The 19,303-nt window shown below is 36.8% G+C and overlaps 1 protein-coding gene across 5 annotated transcripts in view; it reads left to right on the forward strand.

The window, feature by feature from the left end:
• Positions 1-16,906, forward strand: part of PIAS1 (protein inhibitor of activated STAT 1) — a 220,618-nt gene extending 203,712 nt beyond the window's left edge. For 3 of the 5 annotated variants that reach the window (XM_082446540.1, XM_082446539.1, XM_082446541.1), the window contains exons 9-14: positions 3,528-3,688; positions 5,416-5,546; positions 6,264-6,444; positions 10,054-10,196; positions 12,206-12,243; positions 12,913-16,906. In XM_082446540.1, the coding sequence (XP_082302666.1) occupies positions 3,528-3,688; positions 5,416-5,546; positions 6,264-6,444; positions 10,054-10,196; positions 12,206-12,243; positions 12,913-13,206 (948 nt within the window). In that variant the 3' untranslated portion in view covers positions 13,207-16,906. The remainder of the gene's footprint in view (positions 1-3,527; positions 3,689-5,415; positions 5,547-6,263; positions 6,445-10,053; positions 10,197-12,205; positions 12,244-12,912) is intronic. The other 2 variants (XM_082446542.1, XM_082446543.1) reach the window with 2 other exon arrangements.
• Positions 16,907-19,303: the final 2,397 nt, after the last annotated feature.

Raw genomic sequence — 19,303 nt, forward strand, 5'->3', positions numbered from 1 at the left:
AATTTACTCGGCGAGCTTTAAATTTTTCTTTCCATATCCCCCTGCTCCTCCCTTTTTAGTTTCAGCAGTTACAGCAGTTCATTTTAAATTGACTTATGCTTTCAAAATTCAGATTATAGGAAAAACAACTATATATATAACCCATAATTATAATACTTTTATGGATTTCTATTTGGCCAAAGGGACAATCCCTTTACAATTATTCTGGAACAGTAAGGCAATATATTTTAGGTATGTTTTTACTCTAAAAAATAAAACTTCGTAATGGCAACTCATCTATATATCAAATTTATAGAATAATAAAAGAGATTTGTTCCCTTTGAAATATGTAAATATGATATCTGACTGTTCATTTGAATTACCCTTGTTGTGATATACACAGCTCAAAATAAATGAGTTTCTGTTTTTTGTGTGCTGTTTAGCTAAAGGCAATGAAAATAATTAAAGATGTTTTTGCTCTTTGGGAATTTTTCAGTTCTAATTTATTAAAAATAGAGCTGGAAGAATGTTTGTGAACCTGCTTTGTGAGATACTCCCTAGACCTGTAAACTCGAATGCAAATCACTTGGAGTTGATAGAAGAAAAAAAAATAAACTCCTTGGAAATGTATTCATGAAATACTTATCATAATGATGATGATGAAGAAGTTATAAAATTCTCAATATCACACTACTTTCTTTTTATAAGGAAAAAGTACATCTATTATTGATGTTTTGGGGGTCTTTTGGTATAAGCTGGTTTGAACTTATATCTAAGTAGGGTATTTTCTCTTGAAGTATCATCAGTTACTATTATGTTATAGTAAGGTTAATGGCATTAGAAAGCTTATTTGGGAGTTGTTTTCAAAGTGTTTATTTGCAAATGATGCAAATATCCACCCCATCCTATAAAGGGAAAAGGGGAATTTGTAATTACCAGATGAAGATGTTCAAAGCTCAGCTTCTTTTCTGAAGTTAGAGAATTCAGTGTCCATTCATAGATAAGTATTTAGAATTTAGTGATTGTTTTTAAAAATCAGGAGTATGAGGGTCATATAACAATTAACTTTGTAATTCTTTGAAGCAAGACATTTGTGTGATGGCTAATAAACTGCATTTGAAATTGAACTTCTCCTTTCGTATACCTATTTGAAAACGTCCTTCCTGTGGCATTCATGTAGCAGTGTTCCTTAAAAATTCTGTAGGTAAACTTGTCAGTGTGGCTGATCATATAAGGGCTTGAGAGTTGCTCTCCCAACGAAAAGATGAACTGACAGCAACTACAGGGCTAAAGTTATGTGAGGTGATGGTCTTTGGAGAATAACTGCTTTTCATAGTATAAGTTCTACAGCCTATGGCTTGGATTCTGAAACAATCGTTGTTTCTTATCTTCTTATCCATTGTCTTCATAAACTATCAGAAGTAGCCTACTAGTTCTGCAGTTACATGAACCTTGTCTACAATGACTGTATTTATCTAGGATTTCTCTACTTAGTATTAAGGCAGTAGCAAATATACCTACTCAGTAGGAATTTGCACTTCACAGATAAGTTAAGGTGTGACTTAAGACATAAAAATGTAATTTAGCACCACCACCTATATCGTTATTTGGAAGATGTTTCTAGACTAACGCAGCATGTCTTGGCTAATGGTAAATAGATGATATTTCTGTTATAAGAGCTAGTTTGTTCTTTTTGTGTGTGTGCCTTTTTCATCAGGTACTTAGGTAAATCAAATCATAAAACCTGAATAGAAGTGTAGAAAGGGAGTAATGGAGTTGTTTAATACTGTGTGAGCATAGAAGAGAAGACTGACTGGGCTGAGGTTTGAGTGGGTCTCCTACTAGCTTGCAGAGTGATTTGAAGCAAATATGTTTCTGTACTTTAATAATGGGGGACATATATTGAGTACTTGCTCTGTGTCAGGCCCTGTGCAATAAATATAATTTAGACCCTACAGTCATATGGTATAGATGCTATTTTTATCCCCATTTTCTAAAACTAAGGCTCAGAGAGACTAAATAACTTCCAGGATTCATACCCTCAATGAATGGTGCCTCCTAGAACTACCCAGCATGCATAGCTGAAGCCTGATCAGTACACAGGACCATCTTCTTGCTGTATGTATAGCAGGTACCTTTCCCAGTGCCAAGGATAAGGAGATGAGCCCAATGTGTTTCTAGTAGGAGGAGAAACACATAAATAAATAGTGTAATCATATGCAGTGTAGAGTTGGGAGCACAGAGAAGGGAGCTGTCAGTTTTCTCTGCATCCCTCCTGTCCATACTTCTGATACTGTAAACTGTCATTACTCCCTTCTCAAGTTGATGACACATTCTGGGTCCTTTTTTATTCTTCATCACTACATCCTGTTGAAATAAGGAGGAAACCATGTTACTTCAGAGATAGAAAAAGAGCCCAGCAAGGTTAAGTGCCTTTCCTAGAGGCACAGTAAATCACTGGTGTGAGAACAATAATTTAGGGCCCCAAATGACAGTTAATTTCCTTGGTAGACTAGGAAATTGCACATTTCCGTGAAATTCTCGTAAGCCAAGAATCTTTTCCTCTTTTTTTCCTCATTTAACTCATATCCTTTCCAAGGCCTTATGTTTTTCAAGCTCACAAACATGTGGAAAATCTTTTCCTGATATTTAGCAAAAAATGTGGTTACTGAAAGTAGGTGACTTCTATACTATACGGCCATTGTGACCTACGGGGACCCCACAGTGGTTATCCAGCTGTACTGTACGAAGTGTCTTCCATGCAAGGAGGTCATGATATGGTAGCTCCCTGGGCAGATCTCTGGACAGCTTCTCTACTTTGGTCCAAAGCTGGCAGTTCAGGGACCAGATGAAGCATATTTCATTGTTCGTAGGACAGACTCAACCTATGTCAGCATAAGCACTATTTGCAGGGCAAGAAGAGCAAGTCTCATAACATGCTAGAGATGCTAGAGGTCCGGAGGTGTTTGCTGAATTGCCTGTGATGGTGCCCAGTGAGGGAAGAGAGTGCACACACCTGGGTTTCTTCTCAGAGCTGCTGTTTGGCAATTATGCCAAGCATTGTGGGAAATGCTTATTCTGTTCTGACCTCTGAATTACAATCAACCTGATATCTTAATGAGAGTAAGTATCTGTATCTTGAGCATTTAATAAGGCATTCCTTTTTCCTTTCCCAATACCTAGTAAAGTGGTTCTTAACTTTTTTGGATTAGGGACTACTCTAAGAATTTGGTGAAAGCACTTTCTCCGGAAAAATGCACACACTTACAAGATTTTGCATGTAATTTCAAGGGGTTCATAGTTCTTCCCCCTAGAAGTGGATCTGTAAGCTGTGGATTGAGGGTAAATAACCTCTGCTGTAACTTTCCATAGTCTCTCTATTTTAATATCCAAAGAAATACTGTAATTTTTAGCCGGTAGATGTTTCACAGAAAATGTGTTAGAAGTAAACAGAATACGCTTTAAATTGGAATACATATACTTTGTGTTTCAGGAAAAATTTTGTATAACAGTTGTCTAATATTTACTTTTGTCTCCCTTTTTCAAAGCTTGGTAAAATGCGGCTGACAATTCCATGTCGGGCCCTTACATGTTCTCATCTGCAGTGTTTTGATGCAACTCTTTATATTCAGATGAATGAGAAAAAACCAACTTGGGTTTGTCCTGTCTGTGATAAGAAGGCTCCGTATGAACACCTTATTATTGATGGGTATGTCAATTTAAAGTTTTTCCTTGTACTTCAAAGTAACCATCTATTATTGGTTTTGTTTTCCATCACGTTTGGGATTAAAATTCTATAGGTAGTGTTTTCTGAGCTATGTATTTTTAGGATTTTCATGACTGTAGAAGTCAGTAGTTTTCTAAGTAATTAATATTGTGAACATTTTTCCTTTTTAACTTTATGTCCCCTTGTTTTGAAAATGTGTGCCTTACTGTCAGTGCCTCCTGACATTTACCATTTTAAAGCACCAGTGGTTCTAAGTAGGGTGTACTTACACCTTTTCCTAACATGAATCCATCTATCCCTAGACATGCAGACCATTTTGGAGAGAGAATGAAAGAATTGTGAAACTCTGGTTAACCTAACTGACCAGAAATTGGTCTGTTTTTGGAGATTTCCTGCTGCTTCAGTTGTGGGCCAGCATCCCTACTCCCTACCATACGGGCTCCTCAAACTGATCAACACACTGAATAGCAGCTCTTTGTTTTTCTGTTTTCTCTAAAATACTTGTCTTTGTCTTTCTTCTCCACCTATAGCATCACAACAGTCGATTTTTTTTTTAACACTCTGGTGTTTTATCTGTCCTTCCAAACATCTTCGAATATCCCTTTCAGTTTTCTCCTATTCTCTAGCCTCCTTTTTTTCCTTTTTGCCACTGAACAAAGATAAATTGTGAAAAGAAGGATCTTCTTGAGATTTCCTGTACTCTTTAGAAAAATGCTTAATGCAACTTACTATAATATTTGAGAAAACATAGAAGCCTGAAGGTATAACATAAGGAATGGAATACATTTAGCAATAGAAGTGTAATCCAGAGCTTGAAAGATGTCAGACCAGTCATATGGGGAGAAGTAAACATGTAACTTAAATGTTTTATGTTTGATTTTTCAGAGATGTCAGTGATCACTAATAAATCAGAATTGAATAATACTTTACCAACTCTGTATATTATGTAACTTTAGATGCCTGCATCAATTGGGATTATTCTTTCTTACTATAAAAGCCACACATACACACACACCCCTAAAGAAAAATTGGAAACATACGAAAATAAAAAGCTGTTATGTTATTTTCTGATTTTTTTCCCCATATTTGTGATTATACAGTATTAGTATTTTTTATCCTTTGGTTTCATTTAATATTACAACCTGAGAATTTGATCATTAATTTTACACGTTTTTGAAAATCTCATTTTTTAATATCCACATGGTAATTATCAAGGAGCTTTAACTTTCAATACATATTTTTGCATGTATTTCTTCAGTTATCAAATAAGATGTGCTTATTGTAGGCAATTTGGATTATGTTGAAAAGTATAAAGAAAAAGAATAAATATCCACAATGTCACCACTGAGAGATAAGCACTATTTATATACCACTCACACACAGAATTTTATTTTTAAAATATAGAGTTTTCTTTTCTTGGCCTCGTCACACTTTCTGTGAACATATATTTCCCCCCATATTATTAAAAAAATCTTTGGAAACCTCATTTTTCATGGTTACATAATATTTTCTTGCATACAGGTACCATAATTTAAGTAACTATTCTCCTATTTAGCCCTAGATTTTGAGAACAAATACACCTTGTCGGTTACACTTTCTCATTTATACTTGTACAAAACATAGAAGGTCTGAATGTTTTTTGAATAGTAATAATTCTAATTGGTCTTACTTTAGAATGTGATATTCAAGGGACAAATTGTTTTTTATAGCTTGTTTATGGAAATCCTAAAGTACTGTACAGATTGTGATGAAATACAGTTTAAGGAGGATGGCTCTTGGGCACCTATGAGATCAAAAAAGGAAGTACAGGAAGTTTCTGCCTCTTACAATGGAGTTGATGGTGAGTGTTAGTTTTCCAAAAGGGTGGGGCAGTCTCCCTGTTGTTGTGAAGCCTTGGTTTTCAATATTAAAACACATAAAATTTTTAAGAATACTCAGCAGTTTATGGATAGCTCAATAACTTATTAAATTATTGATTAAATGTTTAGAAGTAGTGAAACTCTAAATTCACTTTCTGCCAGCTTTTAAAATTTTGTGGTATAAGATTTCAGAATAACATAATCTAATAAGTTATTTGTAAAGTCATGCTTTTGAAATGGTATCCTTTTAAATCTTTTACAGACTTGGTACAGGTTAGTGAATGTTCTTTTTTCATTTACATTTTTTTCCTGGCTTTTTTAGTACGTTTTTGCTGGAAGGAAACTATGACTTTTTAAAAATGTTACTATAACGTCTCTCTGTATATCAGGTATTGTACAGGTAAACGTGTAATATATAGTGTTTGCCCTCAGACTACTTTTATTCTGAGGTGGACATATATTTTGATTGTTTGCCCTAATTCAGAATTGTTTTTCAAAACAATCCTTTAACAACCAATAATAAATAATAGTTTTAAGCTTAGGGGAACAGAGCCACTGTTGCTTTTGTATTCTTGGACCCTAGCAATATAGTGTAACTGATAAAGTCTAAACTACAACTGATAATCTAATCCATAGGCTGAGAAAAAGAGAGATGTTACAGGTCTTTTTTGCCTTGTGTTTCAATCATTCCCACACAGGATGCTTGAGCTCCACATTAGAGCATCAAGTGGCTTCTCATCACCAGTCCTCAAATAAAAGTAAGAAAGTAGAGGTGATTGACCTAACCATAGACAGTTCATCCGATGAAGAGGAGGAAGAGCCATCTGCCAAGAGAACCTGCCCTTCTCTCTCTCCCACATCACCACTAAGTAATAAAGGGTAAGTGCTGAGATCTTAAAAAAAGAAAAAACTCATTGTGAAAGTTAATTTTGCAAATAGGGTTAAAAGATCTGCTAAATAAAATGATTGTAAAACTTAACTTAGTAATGATTGTAAAACTTAACTTAGTAATCAGAGAATAGGTTGAATTTTTCTCAGGTGTGTTTCTTAAGGGGTTGGGATAATGCATTAAAGGGGTCACTTGGATATGATCTTCATCGTACCAAAAGATGATTCTAGTACAGTGGTTCTCAAACTTGGGTATACATCAGTATCACCTGAAGGACTTACTAAAACACATTGCTTCCCTAGCCCCCATGTCTGATTCAGGAATAGGAACTGAGAAAATGTGTATTTCTAATAAGTTCCCAGGTGATCCTAATGCTGGTCGTAGGATTTAAAATACTTACTCAGACTGGAAAATGTGTGCTGTAAAATTAACCCTAAGTTGAGTGTTTCAAGCAGAAAGCAGAGGAAGTCCAGTTGAATGCTTTAAACCTGCCTCAGAATGTGTAAGACTGGCAATGAAAGAAGTGTAGGACTTAAGTTGCAGTACACAATGCTTTATGTTTTGCAGACTCATTTCCCATACTTCCCATTTAGTCTCATATCGGTAATAATGTACCTTGGTTATGCTTCATGTCACTTCATGAAACACTGTTACCTACTTTATGTAAAACACGCTATGCTAAACATGGGTGATAATAAAGTAAGTAAGTACAGTCCCAACCTTAAAGAGTTTGACATTTTGTAGAGGATGGTAAAACAAGTAGCTGACTCTAGCTGTACTCTTAAACAGGCTGTTAGTCTTATGAGACACTTCGGGGATCCTCAGCAAAAGACTTCATGTTTTGCTGAGGCACAGTTGTAGCACACCAAAGGTAAATCTAGAAATCCATGTGTGACCCCTTTTAGGTATAGATCAGGAGAGTTATGTGGCCTTATGTAATTGAATAGAAGCTATTCAGAAAATCTTCCAGCAAACTGTAGTGCCTGAAGGAAGAATGTAAGTGAGGAAGGGAAAGTCTGCAGAAGGCATTGTTACAGATTTCAAGGTTAAAGAGGGAAAGTAAACACCAGACCAAGAGCAGGCACTTCTGTGCTTGGAGTCAAATTATTTTCAGGCTTGATACTATTTGATGAGATAAAAAGATCTTCTATTTGAGTATATTTGTAGTTACTTGAAAAATGAAGTTGCAACAGTAAAAGAGCACAATTGTGATAAATGTGGCTCCTCTCTCATTAGAGGACTTTGGCTATTTCAGGAGTCTTTATAGTACAACCAGACATATGATGCAGGTTGATATTTTCACTCTAGAGTAGCTTATTTTATCATAGAGACAAATAAAAGACATTAAGAGCAGTATCATTATTCTAAACAAAATGAATATTTAAACACTAATTCTGCTTTACATCCTACTTTATGAACATTCACCTCTGATGAAAGCCTACGTTGATGGCTGTTATCCAACAAACCTGACCGTATTATTATACCAGCTTCTTTCTTAAATCTGAGTTGTGGGTGGGGGGGCAGGGAGGGAAGAAGAGTCAAATTAGCAAAAGCTGGTGTAGTTAGAGCAAATATCTGTAGAATTTTGACTCTAAGATATTTTATGTTTTATATATATTTTTAAATGGTATATTTAACATAGCATGACCAAAACATATCATCATTTTATTACTTTAAATGCCATAAAACAGCACCTTAAAATATATTTCATCAATCTGGGTATATAAATACTTCATGCATTAAATGCATCATTATATATACATTAGTTCTGCTCTTTAGTATATTGATAGTAGTCATACATATGTAAACACTTTTCCTTAAAGGAAACTTTCTGAGTGTTTAGAAATCTAATTTTTCTTCTTTGAATATTTGCTTTGCTGTTTCTCCAGAAATAGCTTGTTTATTATGTTTGGGAAATTACATTAGATGCATTAACTACTTCCTGAGCTTCCCAGTGACTAATTGAACCCAGATAGAGTATTTGCTAACGCCAGACCTTTCTCTCTTGATTTTCAGATAAAAACAAGCAACCTGAAAGTTTATAACATTTTTAGAAGAATAACACCATATTCAGTACCAGTGACCATTTTTCAGTAATGACTAGCCAATAAATAGAAACCTAAACCCAGCATATTGTATTTGTTATTGTGCAGTGTGAAGGTGGAAATGCATTTTAGAATATTATCATAAAATTGAAAGAGAAGGAGCCAGCCAGGAATCAGAAAGAGGCAAAGATTAGTAAATGTAAAACATTTTGCTGTCTTCAGCTGCTGAGTGTTCATCCAGAAATTACCTTTGCTGTTTGGTATACCAAGATGTTTTCAAAGACTAGCATTTCAACTCCTTTTGTCTCTCTTGTAATCCCTTAGGTATTGTCAGAGGAGATAGCTAATGGAAAATGGTACTTTCTATAGATGTAAGAGGTTTAGTTAAGTTTCCATTAGACAAAACATTTTTATGAGGTGGATGAGAGTATATTTTATGCTTCATATCCCATTCATAAAAATATGGTAGAAGGTCATAACTAGAACTCTATTCCTGGAAATCCATCCTTGGCATCTTTTGAAATATTCTTTACCATTGAAATTGCATCTCCATACCCTGAGGACTTTACGTGAAGTTTTAAAAGCAAAAGACAGCCTGTTTCTACCTTCTTTTCTCTTTATTTTCTATAACTTATATGTCTATTAGCCTCTGTATGGTTGGGATAGCATATGGCCCTTATGTTTTCACTCAGGACTATTAGAATTCTTTCTCTTTTCAAAATCATTTTAATTCTTCCTTTTCTTTTTCCTTTATTTCTCCCTCTCTTTTGCTTTTCCTTGATTTTTGGTAAAGAAAAAAAGATTTAACTACTCAGCTACTTAAACATTTCACTCTGTTCTTCCAGAATCCCTGTCTTTGTTCTTTTTTTCTTTTTCCATTTATACTATTTATACTATTCTCCCTTTAAAAACGCTGTACCACCTGTTCATTATGGAGCATCTTTACTCCTTGTCTTGCTGCCCTCGTTCATTCAGAAGGCCTTTTATGTAAATAGCGTGCTAATGACTGTGCCGGGCATTGAATATACCAAGATAAACAGTACCTAGTTTTTATTCTTATAAATCTTACAAGTCTGAGGGCCACTGTTAACTCCTCACTGCTCAGATTGCTGCATTCCCCTAGTCTTGTTATATGTGTTTTCTTTGCAAGGATTTACCTAAACTTTTTACTAGCCAGCACTCTAGTGCTTATTTTTTAAAGGTTTCAGAATTTTGTCTGCTGTAGATACTTTTCACTCATATTCCATTGAAGTGGCTCAGCCGTGCCTTCTTCCCCCTGCATTCTGAAAGTGTAGATGACGTTGTTCCAAAGACAACATGTGATTTATGAATGTTGGATACCATTGCGTCCATCTCTTTTTCCCTGTAGCCTCTGAAAGATGCTATTAAGTATACAAATTATTTCCTAATAATTATGGTAGTCTAAATTATATATTGCTTTACTTGTCTTTTGTTTTTATTTCCAGCACAAAAACTAGGACTCATTGTGAGATGCAACCCTTTTTAAAAGTTCAACTGACTCATGAAAATTTTGCAAACCTTTTCTTCTTCTAGCATATTAAGTCTTCCACATCAAGCATCTCCAGTGTCCCGCACCCCAAGCCTCCCTGCTGTAGACACAAGCTATATTAACACATCCCTCATCCAAGACTACAGACATCCTTTCCACATGACACCCATGCCTTATGACTTGCAAGGTGAGTCACCCATTCTTCTGTGTCGTCACATAGCATTGTGAATGCCTTTGATCTGTATAGTCTTCTTCTGGGCAAGTCTAAGAAAGGTCGAAAGATTAGGAAAAGAGGAGGTTGGATCTAGGAAACTGAGAGAAATATACACTGTGGTCATAAATAAATACAGACTCAGTTCCTTGTTAGTACCTTCATCAGTAGCCAGTGTTTTACTACCAGTGGTAAAAACAGTTCAATGATCTTTAGGTTTTGTGCGCTTCAAAGTAGTCTGCAGGTTGTTTTTGAATGACTTCCAATATGTTGCTTTAAATTTTGATATTTATGACAATTATTTTTTGTTCCCTGAATCCAGTTATAATGCATCAGGCATTGTGGGTAGCTATGTCATATTGTATTTTAGATAATGCAGAACTGAAACATTGGAAAGCTTTAATTTTTATTCCGGTGAACTTGATTCTTCTTTTTGAAAGTAATTTGAAATGTCAGTATACTCATTTCTATGATGTATTTTGAGTTCATAATAATCATTTACATTATCAAAAAGAATTACTAGTTGTTCTCATTATCTTTGTAATTTAATAATTTGTATATTAGCCATATAATCTAAGAACATTTTTTAAATTACAAAAAGCCATATATGCTCATTGTAGAAAATATAATACAAAAGCACAAAGTGCCCTCCAACCATTTCCTACAGTAAAATTCAGGGTCACTGGCAAGGATCTTGGGAGCTCAGATAGTTGAGTGGATTCCTAGTGATTGTTATGAAAATCCTATTTCAGCTCTGTCCAATAGAACTTTCTGCAATTAGGGAGATGTAATCTGACCAGTACAGTAGCCACTAGCCACACGTGGTTATGGAGCATTTAAAATGTGGCTAGTATGACTAAAGAACTGAATTTTTCATTTTATTTAACGTTAGTAAATTTAAATAGCCACATCAGGTGGTTAGCAGCTACTCTGTTAGACAGTGTACCCCCGTTTCTCACTGCCTGTTAGCCCACTGCCAAACTCACTATCAAGAACCGCAGTACTGGGACTTCCCTGGCGGTCTAGTGGTTAAGACTTCACGCTTCCAGTGCAGGGGATGCAGGTTCGATCCCCAGTTGGGGACCTAAGATCCCACATGCCTTGCGGCATGGCCAAAACAAACAAACAAAAAACACAGTACTATACATTTTGCAGGATCCTCATGTTATAATCTGCTCTAGTGCAGACAGTGGATGGATCCCCAAAGTGTTCGTGTTGTTGTCATATTTTTATCTACACCTGCTTGTTGTACTTTTCTCCAAGTTTAGATACCATAATGAGGCATTTTATTCATGTTGGTTTACTTGCTCTTCGTCGCATTACACATTGGGCAATATGGACAAGAATGTGACTTGGAAGGGGCTGGCTTACAATGACTTGCTGGCAGCCAGGGATGAGAGCTGGTCCTTCTGTAATAGCCTCCACGCCAGCAGTCAGACACCCCCTCAGATCTCTTCCCCTCTCATGTCACTCAGGAGTCTCTGAGTTACAATCTGGAACAGATAGTGGGAAGTGAAGGAATTTGAGAAAGAAAATCTGTCTTATAACTTGCTTAATGTAAAAACGTCCTTATCCACAAAATGAGACCAAAGTAATTACATACCTCATGAGGTGCTTGTGAGGAGTAAATTCGAGTAGATTGAAAGGTGACTTTAGGGGAGTCGATGAGAGCATCTGGTGAAAAGTGCTCTGTCAATTTAAGGGATCAGTGTTGGACTTAACAGGGCAGCAGTGGCCCAAGTCCCACAAATGGAGTCACCGGGAGTGCAAATCATTGCTAAAGCTTGAACTCTAGGCTTTGTAATCTAGAGATGGGAGAAATGTAAAACCTTCAGCTCAACTCTTCATGTTTAAATAAAATTCTAAATGAATTTAGAATTAGCTTTTTAAGATATTGTATTTGTTTTTGTAGTATTGGGACATTTGGAAGGCTTTTTCTTTCTTTCTTTTTTTTTTTTAAACTAAAATAATTTTTTCTCCCACAGGATTAGATTTCTTTCCTTTCTTATCAGGAGACAATCAGGTATGTTATATGAAAAAAATACTGTTATTTTAATTCTAAGTTAAAATACTTAAAAGTATAATATGTAGCCAAGAGAAAGAAAATAAATTTCCTTAGGAAATTCAGAGTAAGTTATACCCATTATTGTTAAGGTTTTAAAAATTTAAATAAAAGTCCCTTTGTTTCAGCTGGGCCTGAATATATGGTAACTACAGTGTCTATTTGTTGGTTCCCAGTACTGTTTTATAAAAAACAGGGCAGTGAGTCATATTGACTGATAAATTTCTTGGCCCATATATCTCCTGAAGAGAAAGAAAGTGGACTCTCCTGTTTCCTGCTGCTTCTGAGTATATGCCTCTTTGGAAATAGCATTATGAAAATTGCTTGCAATACAAATTAAAACCAAAAAATAATATTTTTATTCCCTCCCACAACCACCCCCCATCTCAACTACAAAAATGTCTCTTAAGATCAGTGATGTGCCAATAAAAATTAAAATTAAAAAAAAAAGGTCAATGATGTGATCATTACATAAGACCATTTGATTTTGCAAAATGTTTTACTAAATATTTCAAAAACACCAGGTACTCAGAATATATTAAATTTAGGACTTTGTTCTGCTGAGAAGAAAGTTCATTAATTTATAAGTATAATTAACTTTATTTTCTGTCTTTTGTTTCCCCTCCCTAGCATTATAACACCTCCCTGCTTGCCGCTGCAGCAGCAGCGGTTTCAGATGATCAAGACCTCTTACACTCGTCTCGGTTTTTTCCATATACCTCCTCACAGATGTTTCTCGATCAGTTAAGTGCAGGAGGCAGTACTTCTCTGCCAACCACCAATGGAAGCAGCAGTGGCAGTAACAGCAGCCTCGTATCCTCCAACAGCCTAAGGGAGAGCCATAGCCACGCCGTCGCAAATAGGAGCAGCGCGGACACAGCATCCATCTTCGGCATCATCCCAGACATCATTTCATTGGACTGATTCCCTTGCCCCTGCTGCTCCCATCCCTGCCCCAGATTAAATGAACTTGGTAGAAAGAAGAGAACTTTGTGCTATGTTTTACCTTATTCTGTTTAGAAAAGTACACAAGCGTGTTTTTTTTCCTTTTTTTTAGGGAAAAAATTAAAAGAAATGTACAGAGAACAAAACTATATTTTCAGTTTTACTTTTGTATATAAATCTAAGACTGCCTGTCTGAAAAAACACTTGTAAAAAACAAAAAAAAAGGAAAGAAAAGAAAAAAAAAGAAAAAAAACAAGTACCCACAAACCACCTTCAGTTCATTCTTTCTGGATTCTGAAGATTTTTTTCCCATCATTTGTCCTATTTGGTTTTATTTTACTTCAATGGCATTATTTTATTTGCAATAACAGAAAAGGAATTGCATGTATGAAGTTTTAAATTGTGGGCTTTTCTTTGTTGTGGGGAGGGGCTGGGGGGGATAGTTTTAATTTCCATTTTCTAAAAATGACAGACTTGGATTCTGTTTGTGTGTGTGCATATTTTATCCAGCCTTAAGTTATAAATCTCATCTGTCCCTCTGCATTCCCTATGTATTTTCAGGACATAGCTTGTGGGCGTGTGTGTGTCTGTGTGTATTTTTCTGTCGTTACTGTTCCTTCTCCCGAGTTTGCATTCAGTTGATAAATCAGTTGCCTGCTTCTTTCAAAGTGCTTTGAAGGTCTTGAACTCTCATATGAGCATCTTTATCGACTATCCCAATTGCATGTTCTCCATCACATATTGTCTCTTATTTGCTAGATACCCCCTGAGAATATGTTTCAGAGATTGGAGTAGAGCTATCTGGGTAAGGAGTAGGCTTAACCGACCTGTGAATAATACACTTTAGTCTAGTTCTTTATTTTAAATTTGGATTGCCAGTATTATGTATTTAAACCAAGTCTGTGAACACCTGCTTTTTTGGCCACAGGGTAACAAGTTTTCATGTAAGATCTTCATACCAAAGTAGGAAGTAAAAATAGCTTAGAAAAGCCCTGTTGGATGTCTTGTGCAGCTGACAGAGGTAAGGCTACATCACCTCAAAAAAGAAAGACAGACAGTCAATTATCCTTAAAAGTAAATTCTCTTCGGAAAATACAATGCCCCACACATGTCAGTCCGTAGAAATCTATCATCTGATAAACAGTTGAAATTCAAAATGGGCTTGATCCTTAGTCATTTTCACTCTCTGGTTCTGAGTGTACTTATTTTTTTAGCCTAGTTATCTTGTTTGTTTTATATTTTTCTTCACCTTTTAAAGACAAGCATGACATAGGAAAGTTAAATCTTTTTAAGAATTCATGGATCAGTCTGATCTACTCTTATTAATAATGGAAATGTAAATATATTGAAAACTGTTTTTCAGGAAATGAGTGAGGGTTGGAGGGAAGGAAAAAGTGGTTCTACTTGTGTTCCAAAATCCTCGTCAGAGAAGGTCCGTTTTTCAGGTAATATCTGAAGGTGTTGAAAATATTGTTTATCTGATTGAAAGGTTTAGCAGGTTTAACAGAAAAGATAAGGAAGGGGCATAACGATTACCAGTTTTCCAGACTGGATTTTTATATCACAACTGTTAATGTTCTCAGAGTTGATGAAGGACCACCTTTGTGTATAAAATTGTCATTTTAAACCTGGCGGTGGTAACAAATTGACCTACTTTAATCCAGTTAGAGTTCAAGATGTCTGTATCTTCAGTTGTCTGATGAAATTAATGGTTCACATGACTGTGTGGCATTTTAAAATACCTGTTTTTACAGGATCTCTCTGCCACCAAATTGTTGACTTGAAGTTTGAAAAACAAGTTGGTATTGATATGTATATGTGTGTGTGTATATATGTATTTATAGACAAGTGTGTGTGAGTGACAACTGAGTTATATAGTCTTCCCTACGCATGTGTATTCCACACATTCATGGCTGAGTTATAGTCACTAAACAATTTGCAATTAAAAAAAATTCATTGTCAGTTAAAACAGGAAATAGTTAAGTTTTTAAATGAATCTGGTGTTATGTGAGTACACACTTTAGAACTCTCATTGCCATGTTAACTTAGGCTAATATCTAATAGTATTATAATTTGTGTCTAAATTCAGATTGGGATAGAAATTACTTAAATTGTAGGGAGTTGCTTCTTATTTCACATTGTAATAGGAAACGTTTCTGTTAATTCAGCTACCTAAGATAAAGTGAATATTTTGTTTTTCTTTGTTTGTTGTTGTTAGTGGTCTCAGAATTCTGATCAATAACTTTGTGTATGATGCTGAATAACAAACTCTTTGAATGATCCAGTTGAAAAACCGTCCCTCTACTTTCTTCAGCCCAGTTTTGGAAAGGGTTATTTTCCCTCAGGGTCCTGCGTTATACCAACCGAAGGGAAGAACAGGTAACAGGGAGAAATAAATGTCTGTCTAGTAGCTTTGGTCGTGTCTCCACGGGCGAAACTAACCATTCAGTTTGTCTTTTTTAGTTCATTCCACTCCTAAGGAGTTTGTTCCCTTCAGTTGTTAACTTTCTAAAATGTTGCAGTAGTAGTAGCTATTACTCTGTTGGTCTCATGGCCGCTATTAGTCAATCAGACTTTTTATGGTCCATAGTAATTATTAGTGGAGTCATGCACTGCATCTTTATCTTCTAAGTGTTTTTTTTTTTTAAGCACAGTTATTTCTTTTTTCCCCAGCCCACCGTCACTCCCCCACCCAAGCTAATATTGACATGCTGTCTGTGGATAAATAATGATTCTCAGAATCTTTAGTCAAGTTACCACCATCCCCCTTGCCTTGGTCACTCATAATAGGTGAGCATATGTTTGTGTGTCTGTACAGTACTGTGGGTGGGGGTGTGTGTGTATGTGCACACACACACATCTTTAGTATAATAGCTGTTTGACTAGCAGGGTTGAAGTGGCTTTTAATTATTTTGTGGGCATTATTGAACACATGTTTTTAAAAGTATCTGGACCTTAACCATGCCACGCTTGGTTGACTAATTTATTTTGAGCATTAAAAATTTTCTACTTCTATTAATGTAGACGTTATCACAATTCTCTAGTATTACTGACTTAGAAAAGATACCCTTAAGCTTCTGAGAAATGTGATTTCTTGGCAGATTTTCCTTTGAGTCAAATGTCTGAAACTGAATGAAAATACATCCCAATTTTAAATTACTAATTGTGGAAAGAACATTGTTTTTAAACAGCTCCAATTTTAAACACATAAAACACTTCAAGATCTTTAGGACTTTAAAGCACATTTGAAATTATTTTAGTAAGAGTTTTGTTTTATGAATACATGTTGAATTCTGTTTTTTAATTAAAAGAAAACACAAAGCTTAGATTTCAGAAAGAGGGAGGGAGAATAGCTGGTGGTCCCAGAGTGTGCTGCTGTTAATTGTTTAATTAACAAAGGGGAAAAATGTATATAAACAGATATAAAAGTTACCATAAATTCCATGAACTTAAATCTGTGATTCATTGCCTTAAAACTTTCTCTCTTAGAATTTCCATACCGCATGCCAAACCAGTAAAATGGCTTTTAAAAATGTATAGTAGACCAATGTCAGTTTGTATAAAAGTACCAAGTGAAAATATTTATTACATGCATTGGAAAAAAAAATTGTTTACCTATTGAATGTTACCTGTTTATGTAGAGCTCTTTAGATGTAATAAAAGAAAAGCCTTCAGTTAATTTGTCTTCTGTAAAATACACTGCTGCGTATACAAGGGGACAATCCCTATGAGAAAAAGTGACAGTGCTTTGTGCTTCCAGAGCCCCTTTGATCCAGAGATTTCAAAGCATGACAGGTAACTCATTCTCTTGCAACATGCTTTGAGGTAAGTAATGAATATACAGCTATCATTCCCCTTTCTTACTGAAATATGGCTAGCTTTGTAACGAACCACAGCATCTGTTTAGTTTTAAATCTGTTTAATCTGCAATTTGATTGTTAAGAGCACTGTGGCCTTTTTTTGCAAACAATAGTTGGTGCTAGGTAAACCAACAGGAATTTCAGGAATGAGCATGAAACCCAGACATGGGGTAGTGTCAGAGCCTTTCCTGGGGTAGACGTTTAAATCAGAGCACATCCCAGGATCTTGGAATCCTACCCACTGAACACCCTTAATGAGGAACACCAAGTCAGTGGACACGAGCCCCAGGTTCTCAAGGCCATTACACACCACTTATGTGTTTTTGGCAAGGTCTACTTCAGATTTCTGTTTGTTAGGCAAATGAGATTCATAAAACTTGCTTTGAAACCATACGGGTACCATTCAGTGGCATATAAAGACAAAGCTTTGAGGGAACGTACCCTCGTTTATTGTTATAGCCCAGAACTTCCTTTTCCTGTCCCGTCTAAATCACAGGTATCTACTGTCTAATCCTTGGTATTCCAGAGTGGCTGTGCAGGACTAACTTCCTCATGTCCATGATGAGTTAAAAAGAAATGTGGCACACTAGGACCCTTGAGCCTTGCCTGAAAGTGACATATAGCAGTTCTGCATGGGGTGCCAACATCGAACCAGCCCTCAGATGGATTTACCATGAAGGTAATGAAGTTTAAGCACCAGGGCCCCTCACTTGCTCTGGTCTCTTCCAGGGTCCCAGGAGCAGCCCTAGTAATTCTGTATTTCTACTGTAATATTTTTGAAGAAGGCTGCCTAATCGTATAACCCTCAGACCCCACAAAACCCCCTGTACCGTGTGAGCCTAAGATCCCCAGCCTGACGATCACAAGGTCACCTACTTGGTGTTTTGGGGCCCATATACTGCCTTCCCCCACAGAAGCCTCCTCTACAGCTCCTAGGAATTCCTACTCACTCCATTGGCAGTTACACTGTTGGGGAAATGAAAGCGGCTCTCCTTTCTCAGGACCTCCATCTGGTCTGAGGCCGTGCAGCATCTTGAGATAGCTGCACTAAGACTCTGTTTTGTCCCCTGAAGTTTCCCTTGTTCCTGGCCCTTAGATTTGTGTTCTGTGTAAACCTCCCCAGAGACGCACCTCCTTAATTTGGTTTTCTTTTGCCTTAGCCACTAAGGCACAATTAGAAAAAGCCACAGCCCAGAGAGCCCAGTTTTGATACATATAAGGATGAAAATCTCTCTCTGGACTTAGAGTTCTGCCCTGCCCCCGCCTCAGCATGCTGGTGTGTGACTCCAGCCCGTTTTAGGGCTGTGCTGGCGCTAGCAATGGATCCACAACTTTGATGAGTGCACAGGCAGCACCAGCCTGGCACCTCCGGCTACATTAACTTAAAAAGCCACTTGAGCTGGAAAAGCTCCCGGCAGGACCAGTACCCCTACTATTGTTTTCCAGGGCTCTCGCTGGGTCATGGCTGTGGCCTGTTCCATCCCCTTATTACTTTCCATTAGTCCTGAGGAAATGGCTTGAAGCCATTATCAATTTGGCCCACTTGAGCAGACCATCCTAGTCCCATGAACCTCTCTGATAATGGGTCAGGGAGGAGCTCAAAATTCTGACAGAAGCATCATAACAGGTCTGCTCAAGCTCTGCAAGGCCTCAGTGAATGCAGCTCGTCACATCTGGTTTCCTTTGGTTTGGGGTGTAGTCAGATCACTCTTCCCAGGGTTTAGCTGATGCTGCCTTGTTTTAAACCTGCTTTTTATCCTGTTTGTTTATGAATGAATATCCTGAACTACATTAGTATGCACTGGGAATGAGAATTTGTATGTGACCCTGTGGTGCTGCAAGAACTGTTGCCATAGTTTGAGCCCTCTGCTTGTCGCTGTTTCGCAGCTAGCTTTATCTTTGAAATGCGGAAGATGAGTCTAGCACCCAAATACAGAATATTAGTCTTTCAGTAAATTTACCTTCTTAGGAGAAGCACGACCGTGGCAACCCAGGATTACACAGTGCTCTACGATTTGCAGAGGCCTTTTGAAGCCCATTCTCGACAGGCTCCATGAGGTAAGAAGTAGGAGTCCAACCTCAGTGAGGATCCTAAGGCTTTGAGGGGTGAAATGATTTGCCCAAAATCACCTGACTCGGAAGTGGCAGAGTCAGGGCTGGAACCCTGGCCCAACCATAGGCTCGTTCCATGATGTAAAGGGCTAGACTCAGGGTAG

Source organism: Balaenoptera physalus (genome assembly GCF_965194825.1).
Source record: "Balaenoptera physalus genome assembly, chromosome: 2".
NCBI classification, from domain to species: domain Eukaryota; kingdom Metazoa; phylum Chordata; class Mammalia; order Artiodactyla; family Balaenopteridae; genus Balaenoptera; species Balaenoptera physalus.